This window comes from Engraulis encrasicolus, chromosome 19, assembly GCF_034702125.1.
Source record: "Engraulis encrasicolus isolate BLACKSEA-1 chromosome 19, IST_EnEncr_1.0, whole genome shotgun sequence".
NCBI classification, from domain to species: Eukaryota; Metazoa; Chordata; class Actinopteri; order Clupeiformes; family Engraulidae; genus Engraulis; species Engraulis encrasicolus.
The window spans coordinates 38,443,740-38,456,239 of NC_085875.1; the positions used below are offsets into that span (position 1 = coordinate 38,443,740).

General features: G+C 44.1%; 1 protein-coding gene across 7 annotated transcripts in view; it reads left to right on the top strand.

The window, feature by feature from the left end:
* Positions 1–12,500, top strand: part of map4k5 (mitogen-activated protein kinase kinase kinase kinase 5) — a 91,454-nt gene that overhangs the window by 54,505 nt on the left and 24,449 nt on the right. For 3 of the 7 annotated variants that reach the window (XM_063184329.1, XM_063184330.1, XM_063184332.1), the window contains exons 15-20: positions 1,338–1,397; positions 8,578–8,636; positions 8,906–8,973; positions 12,075–12,119; positions 12,224–12,266; positions 12,481–12,500. The exon at positions 12,481–12,500 is cut by the window's right edge and continues 188 nt beyond it. In XM_063184329.1, coding sequence (XP_063040399.1) covers positions 1,338–1,397; positions 8,578–8,636; positions 8,906–8,973; positions 12,075–12,119; positions 12,224–12,266; positions 12,481–12,500 — 295 coding nt within the window. The remainder of the gene's footprint in view (positions 1–1,337; positions 1,398–8,577; positions 8,637–8,905; positions 8,974–12,074; positions 12,120–12,223; positions 12,267–12,480) is intronic. The other 4 variants (XM_063184331.1, XM_063184333.1, XM_063184334.1 and 1 more) reach the window with 2 other exon arrangements.

Sequence of the window (12,500 nt, forward strand, 5' to 3'; positions counted from 1 at the left end):
GTACTGTATCCTCCGCCTGTCAAGGAGGGATGTGTACAACACTAGATACACAGAAGTCATTACTTCTCTATGGAAGGTCACTGAAATTAATTCAGCGGGGGAAAGCGACCTTGGCGTCCAGAGCGAATTTCAGCGATTGAAAGTCAGCTGATATTATGGTAATGAGCTATGACGCGGTTTGGTAAAAACCAATTGGATTGGTTTATATCTTCGGATGTCCCATGCTGACGAGCCAGAGCCGTTATGTGATTAGTAAAATCAAACGTGTCAAAATCACTTCCAGATTCATGATGAAACTTCTTCCACGACCTCCTCGGCTACTTACCTGTTTTGGTCGTTTCTGGTGTACACGCACTGTTACTGTACCGTCCGCCTTTCAGGGAGGGAGAGGCCGAGCACAACAGAAGTGGATAGATGGGTTAGAGAGTGCCACACCGAAACTGGTTCCACAAGTAGTGCATGCGTATGTGTGCGCGTGTGTGTGAAGGGGGGGTGACTAGTCCGTGTATGTGTGTCTTGTTTGCGTATGTGTGTGTGTCTAGTCCGTATGTGTGTGTGGGGGTGTGTGTTTGGGTCATGCGACTGCTCTGACTCACCGCTTTGAGCACTCGCTCCCGTATCACTTAGGCAGTATCGATGTTGTAAATCATGATTGGACATCAAACACCACTCGCTTTTTATGAAACCCCTTCGCATCAATCTCACTCTCGCTCCAATAGGCCTTAATCACCTTTTCACAGATCTGTCAGGCAAGGGATTAGGCTCTGTTTTGTAGTGCCCTTGTACTCCCGGGTGTGTGTGTGTGTGTGTGTGTGTGTGTGTGTGTGTGTGTGTGTGTGTGTGTGTGTGTGTGTGTGTGTGTGTGTGTGTGTGAGTGTGAGTGTGAGTGTGAGTGTGAGTGTGTGTGTGTGTGTGTGTGTGTTCACGTTGCATGTTTGTGTGTGTGATGTTTGTGTAGTGCTCGATTGTCCCTTTTCTGTGCTGGCTGTGAGTCAGTAGTGTTGGCATTTTCACAGATAGTGTTGTGATCTGTTGGTTGCGGTGTCTTTTTAGTGTTTGTGTGGTTTTGTTTTCAGTTCTACATGTCAGTTGGCCTGTGTGTTTGCACGCCTGTTTGTGTGCGTGTGTGTGTTTGCACGCCTGCGTGTGCGTGTGCATATTTTAGAGTTCTTGGGTTTGTCAGTTTGTCTTGTGGTGTGACCTTTAGCGGTATTGGTTTGTAGTGTTTTTGCTAGATGTTGCAGTGGCGACTTGCGTGCGTGCGTGTGTGTGTGTGTGCGTGCGTGGGCGCGCGCTCATGCTGATGAGGTGTGTTTTATTCCTCCTGTTGGACGCAGCCAATGGCACTTACACCAGAAGGACACAAAGCCCTCAAAGGCAGAATGGGGAGGGCTCAGGTTAGTCACACACACACACACACACACACACACACACACACACACACACACACACACACACACACACACACTCAACACAAACACACACACACACACACACACACACACACACACACACACACACACACACACACACACACACACACACACACACACACACACACACACACACACAAGCTTCTGAACATGAGGAGAAGAAATGGCTAACATACACACGCACACACGCGCACACACACACACACACACACACACACATTTTTGGCCAAAGTGCTTCTTGACCTGTGCAACACGACTGGGTTATATTCCATAAACGTACACATACAGTACATGCATTAGGGTGCATCAGTTGCCCCCTATGAAAAGATATCGCCTTGGCCCTATAGTAAAAATGATCTACACCCAGTAAAAACACACTGTGTAAAATATTTTGAAATTTGGATGAAGTCTACCGGGGCCACCAGCCCCATGAAAATAGAAAATAATGGTGATAGTCAGAATCTTGGAATAGAAATGGACATTTTGCTGCATAAAGCTACCCAATAAAAACATATTGTCTCGGCTGTGTGATAAAAATGTTCTATGCACAGTAAAATCACTCTGTGTAAAATATTTTGAAATTTGGATGAAGTCTACCGGGGCCACCAGCCCCATGAAAATAGAAAATAATGGTGATAGTCAAAATCTTGGATAGAAACAGGGCTGGACTGGCCATCTGGCATGGCGGGCATTTCCCGGTGAGCTCCGCACCCTTGTAGGCCCCCATTTTTTTTTTTTTTTACATTACTGAAAATAGGGGCCCATGAGGGTGCAGGGCCCACCGGTGAGTCAGTTCTCCGGCACTAATAATAATGAGGGGGCCCCCTTAAATCCAAAAGAGCCCGGGCCCTATGTATCGCCCAGCCCAGCCCTGAATAGAAATGGACATTTTGCTGCATAAAGCTACCCAATAAAAACATACTGCCTCAGCTGTGTGATAAAAAAATGTTCTATGCACAGTAAAATCACTCTGTGGAAAATCTGTTGAAATTTAGATTAATTCTACTGGGTCCCCCAGGCCCATGAAAATACAAAACAATGGTGATAGTGATGGGCAACCTGGATTCCAAAGTCCAGTGCCACATATTCCAAATATAGCCAATATAATGAACCAGCTGACCCACTGCCAGTATCAAGCAAGAGATTGCGAAGTTGTATGACTTTTGTGTGCTTCACCTGTGGGCCTACAGGATTGTACAGGTAGCTGTTAATACCTGGTGGAACATCTGTACTAAAGCTGTGAATGCTCCTTGGAATGACTTATGTTTTTTCAAGAAATCCCTGCAGTAGTTCAATAGAGTACATACAATACAGCTGTATGTGATGTTGGAAAGAGTGGCTTCCCAAAACCTGTACTTAAGTGGCTTCTAGGTATGTCATGGGTATCACCAGGTCCAGAGTCCATTGCCAAGGGCCTCTCAGGTAAGTTATGGTACTCATCTGATGGAGTAAAGTGAAATACTACGACAGGCGATGGGATAAAGAAGTAATGGCACTCTTCAATACAGTTGTATTGACTGCCTTGTAGCCTAGGCATTCCAAGGCACATTCACAGCTTTAGTACAGATGTTCCTCCATGAATTGTAGGCCCACAGGTGAAACACACAAATATAACAGTCATGCAGCTTTGCAATCTCTTGCTTGATACTAGCAGTGGTCCAAGGCAGCAATGAATTGATATTGTGTTGCAAAAGAGCAAATTTGCCTAAATATAGCAGTTTGACCATCAGTCTGTCCTGAGACTGAAGTCTGTGTAAGTGGATCGACTGAATACACAACCTGCTTAGATATTCCTTCTGTTTGTGCTCCCAATACAGGTGATTTCACTAATTACCTCATCAACCTGGCTTAAGTGGTAATTAGGCTCAGCTGGTTCATTATATTGGCTGGGGCAAATGTGTCACGCGGTTTGTCCACCTCTGTTTTAAGACAATGGCAGACCTAGATTCAAAAGCTACAATCCAGTGCCACAGATTTCAAATTACCTCGTTTTACCTGTCCAATTGCCCTAACTGGAAAGGTAAAACTAGGTATGTCATTTGGAATACGTGGCACTGGACTTCAGCTTTGGAATCCAGGTTGCCTATCACCATCACCATTATTTTGTATTTTCATGGGCCTGGTGGACCCGGTAGAATTCATCTAAATTTCAACATATTTTACACTGAGTGATTTTACTGTGCATAGAACATTTTTATCACACAGCCAAGACAATATGTTTTTATTGTGTAGCTTTATGCAGCAAAATGTCCATTTCTATTCCAAGATTCTGACTATCACCATTATTTTCTATTTTCATGGGGCTGGTGGCCCCGGTAGACATCATCCAAATTTCAAAATATTTTACACAGTGTGTTTTTACTGGGTGTAGAACATTTTTACTATAGGGCCAACGCGATATCTTTTCATAGGGGGCAACTGATGCACCCTAACATGCATTGTAGGGATAGACTTTCTTAACAGCCACTAAAGGAGTCGCACTACAAGCTACAAGGGTGGAAGAACGCAGAAATATGTTATTTACTAAGCTTATAATCAGCATAGATACCAAGTGCCACGTCAGCAGTAGACTACCCATGTTCAAAAGATGCCTATTAGAACATATCAGACACAAAAGCATAAAACCTCTGCGTACAAATAAGCAAGGCTAGTTGTGTTAATCTTTTGAGATGCTTATGTGTTGTATGTGTTAAAGTGTTGCTCCTGTGTCTCAGAGTGTGGTGGCCACCAGTGTGTGAACTTCACTTAGTTCCTCTCGGCTCGGAGCAGTAGTGGTGAGCTGTAGTCAAAAACAGAGTCTTGGTTTTGACCTCCACATCTGCTTATAACTCCCCCTAGCTCTAGTCATTGCTCTTCTATTAGGTGTGGTGTCTTGGCTGGCTTGTGTAATTTACCCACACATGTATGCATGTCATCTACTTTTGAACAAGTTGTATGTGTGTGGGATAATAGAGGGCATACTTACTTAACACAACATGCTTATGTGTCAAAGCTTGTCTGTGCATTGATACATATAATATTTAAAAAAGGAACCTGATTAAGATGAACTACTGTATAGGTCTCTGAGAAATGCGAATAGACACAGAAACCTCTATGTGTGTTAATCTGATTTCTGGCGAACGGGTAACTGCCGTAATCCGTTAGTGAAATTAGCTTTATATTCTGTTGAATGCATGAGCACTTGAGTAATCAGATTTGGTGTTGCTACTGCACATTTTTTGTGCTGGAGATCAAGCCTGCTCAGTGTTTCAGGGCTGTTTCTCAACATACTCTTGTAATGTGGAAAGTACCAGCGCCGCACACATACATTTAGTAACATACTCAATTCTGCATTTCAACATGCAGTGAAATTGCTCTATGTCTATTACGCTGTATTTGGCTCATTGACTTTTTTTAGATGCAGATGTCAGGGTGGTGCAACCACAGCTAATGCCACTACGGTGTGAATTACAGGATTTTTGTTTAGTTTTTTTCTGGATTGCCTTTAAAGTATATTCATTGCTTGCACTTTTATGACCCGTTATTAATTATTTCATTTAATTAATCCAATAAAGGTATTAGCTGCGGTTGCACCACATGACGTCTGCCACTAAAAAATGTCAGTGACCCATTTACAGTCCACAACAGTTGGCTGAACCAGGTCATGCAAGTGGTCACGCAATGCCTCTTCGTGCCATCTGCTTGTGTTTTGTGTGTGTGTGTTTGTGAGAGAGAGAAGTGGCGTTTTTTTTGCTGCACGCCATGTTTTCCAGCGAAAACGGTTAGGTCCAGTAGCACCTTCTAAGGTGAGACTCACAGTTTCACATCCTCTGAAACTCTACCTCTCCCCGATCCTCAGCATCACACTCTCTCCCCTCCGCATACACACACACACACACCAGCAGGGTTCCTCTTTTCCCTCAGACACTCTACTGAACATGTCCAGTATTATTTTTCCTTTCACCAGGCCTCAGACTGTAGCTACCATCCATCATTTATCCAATCACAGGGCTCAGACTTTAGCTACCATCCACCATGTATCCAATCACAGGGCTCAGACTGTAGCTATCATCCACCATGTATCCAATCACAGGGCCCAGACTGTAGCTATCATCCACCATGTATCCAATCACAGGGCTCAGACTGTAGCTATCATTCGCCATGTATCCAATCACAGGGCTCATACTGTAGCTATCATTCACTATGTATCCAATCACAGGGCTCAGACTGTAGCTACCATTCACCATGTGTCCAACTCAATATCTAACCTTTCGTTCTGTCCTTTTGCTTCTGGCCTCGTGCATCGCTGGCGCCAGCCCCTGTAGAGATAATACTTGAGAAAAAAATTACCTTTTAATTGGGAGGGAAAGTGGAAAACAGCGATCCTAGCGGTTACGTTCCAAACACCAGGGCGACCCTATTGAAACTCCCATAGACGAGTTTTTTTTAAAAAAACAAAAAGATATGACTAGGAACTATAACACCAGACACATTTTTCAGCGTACACAATAGGATGAACTACTACCTGTGAAAATCTTAAGTCATTTTTCGCCCTTTTAAGAAAAATAGAAATTGTGCCAATCTGGTCGGAAACGGACTACAGCTCCCAGCATGCTGTGCTTCGCGCCTCGTTGACAACACAGAGAAACAAATGAACGCAAGTTCTTCGCATATCTTCACATTCTTGTAATCCTGTGAGTTCCACATTGTCTTCTTATTAAACATATATACACGCGATCATTTTGGTTTGGTTTTAACTTCTCTAGTAGATATGATGGCTTCTGTGGTGACGAGTAACCACCTCTCTGGCTCATGTTTGGCTATGCTAATTTGGCTATGCTAATTACATGGAGTAAACACGTCACACATGCCAGTCAGTGTAGTTCTGTATTAGCTTTTTAAAGAATATTAAAATCAGTTCAGATCAGTGAAAAACCGAACATTTTACCACCTGATTCGATAAAACGGGCCAACATGCCTATAATATGACTGCCACTACTTCTACTTCGTCGGCAGGGCCGAGATGTAATTTTTCAAAGAAAAAAACCATTCATTTGTTGCAGGGGCTTGGAACGTTGCCAGCAGGGGGCGATGAGATTACTTTCCCTCCCAATTGCAAATGACCTCTTCATTATGCTTTTCTGAGATATTGAATAGAACTTCTATCGTCAATGACATGTTGCTTCTCATCACAAGGCCACAAGCAAAATGATAGGGCGGGAGGAAGTATATTGAGTTGGACACACTGTCCATCTGTTCTACAACCTCCACCACCTCATCGGCATGAAATGCTCACATTCCACCATTGTTCATCAAGGTACTCTGCGACAAGGTAAAATACCTAGGAATGCAGAAGCGCTTTGCTGACACTTCATGAGTTTAAGACCCTGTGGGAAAAAAACCTGTCTCCATGTTCCTCATACCTACCTGTAAGGGGAAAATGAATACCCAACACTTCTCTCTGCTGACTGTTTTTGAACCCAGTGAATTGAGAGGAGGTAAAATCCTGTCCCCCTGTTCCTCATACTTGAAGGTGAGGTTGCAGGTTTATCAACATTGATTGTAATGTCACGGTGGGGAACTCCCGATGTCATAATCAAATTATTTAAGAATGTTGGTAAACCTGCAACCCCACCTTTAAGTGAGACTTCCTATGAAATACCTTTCCCAAATGTATGAGAGAAAATGGCCAAATGAGGCGTGAAAGTGATGAAGATATAAGTGTTGGTATATTATACTGATAGCATAGTTTTTCTCACATGCTGTAGTAGGGATACTACCACAATGAGGCCCTGTGGCATGGCCCTGTCCACTCCATACATGACTGCTAAATCGATACATAACTTGTCAGCCAAAAGTGGTGGTGCTGCGGTGCATTGCGTAGACTCTACGCCGTGGAGCACCCATACCATAAACATGATGACCAGGGTTCCAGTCTGGCCTGCGTCATGTCCCAGCCCTACCCCGTCTCTCTTTCCCACTACTTTCCTGTCACATCTGCGCTATCCTATCATAATGATGGCACAAAAGCTTGTCTGCCAAATGTAATGTTATGTATCTTACTCGCATAACATGACCAGGATACTATTTATTTTGTCCCACCCTGCGCACACAAACTGTGAAAAGCCAATACCTCATGTGTGCGTCTGTGAGCGTGTCTGCATGTGTTAATTGGGGTGGTGTGTTTTAGGAGAGACAAGGGAAACATGGTGGTGTGTGTGTGTGTGTGTGTGTGAAAGTATACATTTTCGTTTGGGCACACACAGTCTGGTTAAAGTCTCTAAGTGGCCACTGTTGAGCCATACCAACCTATTCAGAGTTCTCAGAGGCTTTTTTTTCTTGCATGCTGGTTTCTTGGAAACTCCGACACGTGAAGATGTACACATGTACACACACACACACACACACACACACACACACACACACACACACACACACACACACACACACACACACACACACACACACACACACACACACACACACACACACACACACCTGAACCTGTTATGGAAGTGCGTGATGTGTGCACTCCAGCCTTGCCTTTTGGCCAATCAGTAACCGAGCAACAGAGAGCAGCAAAGGCAGTGCTGTGCTGTGCTGTGCTGCCCTCTTGTGGCCACTGTGCCCACCCCTGACTTACTGTTGACACAAACAGGTATTTTTATGAAACCTATGGAGATAGATAATAACTGTATGTATGTTGTAATAGACTTTAGGGGTAGTAGAACTTAGTAGTAGAATTTTTTTAATGCTTGCTTGACAGCTGTCTTTACAACTTCATGTGTTTTGATTTTGCTTTGGCTTAAGGCTGGTTCTGTCAATATCTTTTTTATGAGCTATACATACTTTATTGTAACTAATGTTACAATGTCTATCACTTTAATAAGCATGACTAAGCAGATGTAGCCATAACTCTTTTATTAGTCTGGATTGATGACATTGCTAGTTCCAAAGCACTTTGTAATTGGGAGCGTCTGCACATGTGCACACATAGTAAGTAATATTTCTTAATGGTATTTATTTTATTGTTCCAGTTTTGCCAATAAAGGCAATGGCACATTATTTGGACATTCACAGGGCATTTGTTTCACATCACTACTCCATGTTTTGAGCGTAGGGATATTTATAGTTTCATTTTTTTCTTATCTGCTGTTTCTTTCAGTCGACAAGGTGCAGTTTGAGCCCCCGCTTCGGAAGGAGACAGAGGCCCACACAGAGATGGTAATTATTATTATCGCACACAATGGAGAACTCTAGTGACTTTTAACTTGCAGTGTGTGTGAATGTGTGTGCGCGTGTGCGTGTGTGTTTAAGGTGAAATATGGGCTTGTTTTATGCATGTATGAAGCCGTGTTTGTTTGTTTGTGCACACATGTGTGCAGTGTACCTTTGGGTGTGTTTGTGTGGTTGTGTCTGTGTGTTTCTATGAATGTGTGTGTGTCTGTGTGTATGCCTGCTCATATGTGTGTATTTCCATGTGCTCCCTGCAGGACGTGAGTCGGGACAGTGACTTCTCCTCTCCGTGGAGTCCATTCACAGAGGGCGGCATCACCCCCAGGTGAGCTATGGCAACCGTTACCATGGACATCAGTGGAAAACAACTGCTCTCCTCTCCTCTCCTCTCCTCTCCTCTGCCTGCTGAGCACAACAGGGGACTTCTGGGAAACACACCGCCAACCCCCATCTCTCTTCCTCCTCTCTCTCTCTCTCTCTCTCTCTCTCTCTCTCTCTCTCTCTCTCTCTCTCTCTCTCTCTCTCTCTCTCTCTCTCTCTCTCTCTCTCTCTCTCTCTCTCTCTCTCATATACACAGATGCACACGCACACATACACACACCTTTTACTCACAAGCTTTTATTAGCTTTTTCTGTTAGGCTTAAATTAGCTCTTACTCTGTGTGTGTGTGTGTGTGCTGTGCTGTGCTCTGCTTCAACCGTTAATGTGCACTTTCACTTCAATCTCCTTTAAAATACGGCATTGCGTGTTCCTGGAAAACCTTAATTGAAATTCACAGAAGTGCCCGGAATTATCCTTTTAATAGCATGTTCTGCCTATTTTTAGACTTGTCTATACATGTTTTATTCTTTGTTATTGATTGAAATTGGGCAAATGAATACACTATTTTGACCAACAATGTTACATTCAAAACCCTGGAGGTCTTGGGGATTGTTTTCCTTCTTGATAAGATGGAAACTGTTGAAAATATAAAGAATAGAAGAACATGATTGATGTAAAGGTAATCTAAACTGTTCATCCAAAGTGCTGTCAGTAAAAGTATCAGCTGCTTAAGTTTTACACATTAATGTCGATGACCTTTAGTTGGGATCACGGACTGCATCTTCTTAATCGAAACACACACACACACACACACACACACACACACACACACACACACACACACACACACACACACACACACACACACACACACACACACACACACACACACACACACACACACACACACACACACACAGGTTTTTGTCTGTTTGTCTTGCATGTGAGTGTGATTTTTGTTGCTGTTACTTGTTTGTCTTGTCTGTCTATGTACATGTATTTCTGATTGTCTTCTCCTCCTTTCTTTTGCCCTCTGCTTTCTGTGTTGCTCTTGCCCCTTCTCCTTCAAAGGAGCCTTCTCAAAAGCGTAGAGGAGGAGTTGTTTATACGGTAAAGCTAGTAGTGTGCGTGTGTGTTTGATGTGTGTGGTGTGTGTGTGTGTGTGTGGGGGAGTGTTTGTGGTTGCTTTGATTAGGCCAGTGAAAGGTTCTGTGTGAGGTTGCTGTGATGAGCCTTGCGTGCGTGCGTGCGTGCGTGCGCATTTGTGTGCATACACTAGCTCCCATAGAGGAAGAACATTAGACTAGAGGTGACCCCGTCCACCTTTTCACGGCAATCCTGGCAGCCATTCTTTGGAGGTAGACCTGAGAAATGTAAATGAATGGAGAAAGGGGCTCACCTCTGTCAAAAAATGAAAAGTATGAACATTTCTATCAACACACTATACAAGGACAATAGTTCAAGTGTGTTGCTAAATATCTACATAATATAAACTGATTTTAAAATGTGTTTCATTAAATCATGTGATTTAAGTAGATATTTAGCCTGACCTTTCAAATCTGGTCCTTCATATTTACACAGTTTTAGCCATTTTTTGACAGAGTTGGGCAGATTCTCTATTCATTTGCATTGACTGAATGTACCTACACTCCCTACACAAGATTGGCTGTACTTGCCGTTTTACAGCGCTATCACAAATTGCCGCGTCACCTCTAGTCAAATGTTCTACCTCTATGCTAGCTCCATTGCTCCTCTCCTCACCTCACCTCCACTTCCATACCTCCTCAACCCCAGGCATCCCAGAGAGCTGTAGCCTCCCCATAGACCTACTGCAGCGGTGTGGCGTAGACAGCTGTTGTCGTTAGTTATCCCAGCTCCAGGCACGTTTTGGCAGCAGTTCAGTAGTGGAAGTCGCCGTTAGGCAGCTCAGAACATCCGCTGACCCACTAAGCCAGAGAAACACCGGTGACCCACTATACCAGTGGTTCTCAACCTTTTCTAAGCAAATGCCCCCTGGACCTCATCAGTAGCCTGCCAACGCACCTGTGACCTCACCATAAGCCTCCTAACGCCCCCCTTAGCATTACAAATTAAAATGGACTAATGACCCCCACTGGCAACTGAACACCAACCCCTCTCAGCTCTCTCCTTCTCAACGCCCCCCCTAGGGCTCCCTAATGCCCCTGGGCTGTAGAGCCTTGTTGAGAAACCCTACACTATATGCTTAAGGATTTGCAGACGCTTTTGAGAGACTTGCTCTGGTTTCAGTTCACAGCAGCATTGATGAAGCAGCGTAGGATTTTTTTTTTTAAGTGTTTTTTTTTTTTAGTCTATCTATCCCGAAGGGCACTAGAACCAGTCAGGTGGGCCCTCCTGAAGGGCTTGACCTCTTGACCTTTTTATAACCCTTTGACCCTTGACTTCTGTGTTAACTCCATGGCCCACTGTCCTTGGGCGGTTAGCCTCACTCATTCCTTATGTGTTTTGTCAGATTTAGACTGTAAAGGCAGGAAATACACGCACACACACACACACACACATGCACATACACCCATGTACACAGACTGCACCTGAGGGAATATCCAGCCTATGTGTTGTCTTAATAGCCCTTTTGGTTGCCCTTTTGGTCAGTGACTAAAAGCTTCTTAACAGCCTGTGTCTGCACTCTGCACTATGGGCCACAAACACAAACACACATGCATGCCATAAACAAATATGCTCCAACAAACATTTACGCACCAATAAAAACACACCTGGGTCCTGGCCAAAAGTGCTAGATGTCCAAGTTAAACTATGGCTTCTGAGAGATGCAGTATGCAGTGATGTGACGTTGTGGTGTTCCGTCATCACCATCATACCTCTCTCTCTCTCTCTCTCTCTCTCTCTCTCTCTCTCTCTCTCTCTCTCTCTCTCTCTCTCTCTCTCTCTCTCTCTCTCTCTCTCTCTCTCTCTCGCTGCATCTCTCTCTCTCTCTCTCTCTCTCTCTCTCTCTCTCTCTCTCTCTCTCTCTCTCTCGCTGCATATTCTCTGTCTTTCTGAACTCTGTGTGTGTTTGTATGTGTGTCTGCTATCTCCCCCTGATCTCTCCACGTTGGTGTTTTTCAGGGGTCACATCACTCACCTGGAGGATGCCTTTGAGGATGTGGAGCTGTGAGTATTCTGGTCATACCTCCACTTGCGTAGTTCTTTTAAGCGTTACATCACACTTCAGTTGGCCTCCTTGGCTTACTTGCCTTCTCTTTGTGTTCTACCAGCAGCAACACAATGAAGCAAGCACCCCCGCCGCTGCCACCAAAGGTACAGTATGAGAGACAGAGAGAGAGAGCGATTACTCAGGTTTATATCATTTAATTTTTTAGGAGTGAATGAGTGAAATCTCAACTCTCTTGGTCTCTTGGTCTCTCTCTCTCTCTCTCTCTCTCTCTCTCTCTCTCTCTCTCTCTCTCTCTCTCTCTCTCTCTCTCTCTCTCTCTCTCTCTCTCTCTCTGCCCCAATTACCCCGCCCCTTTAGCCGCGGCTGCACAGCTCATC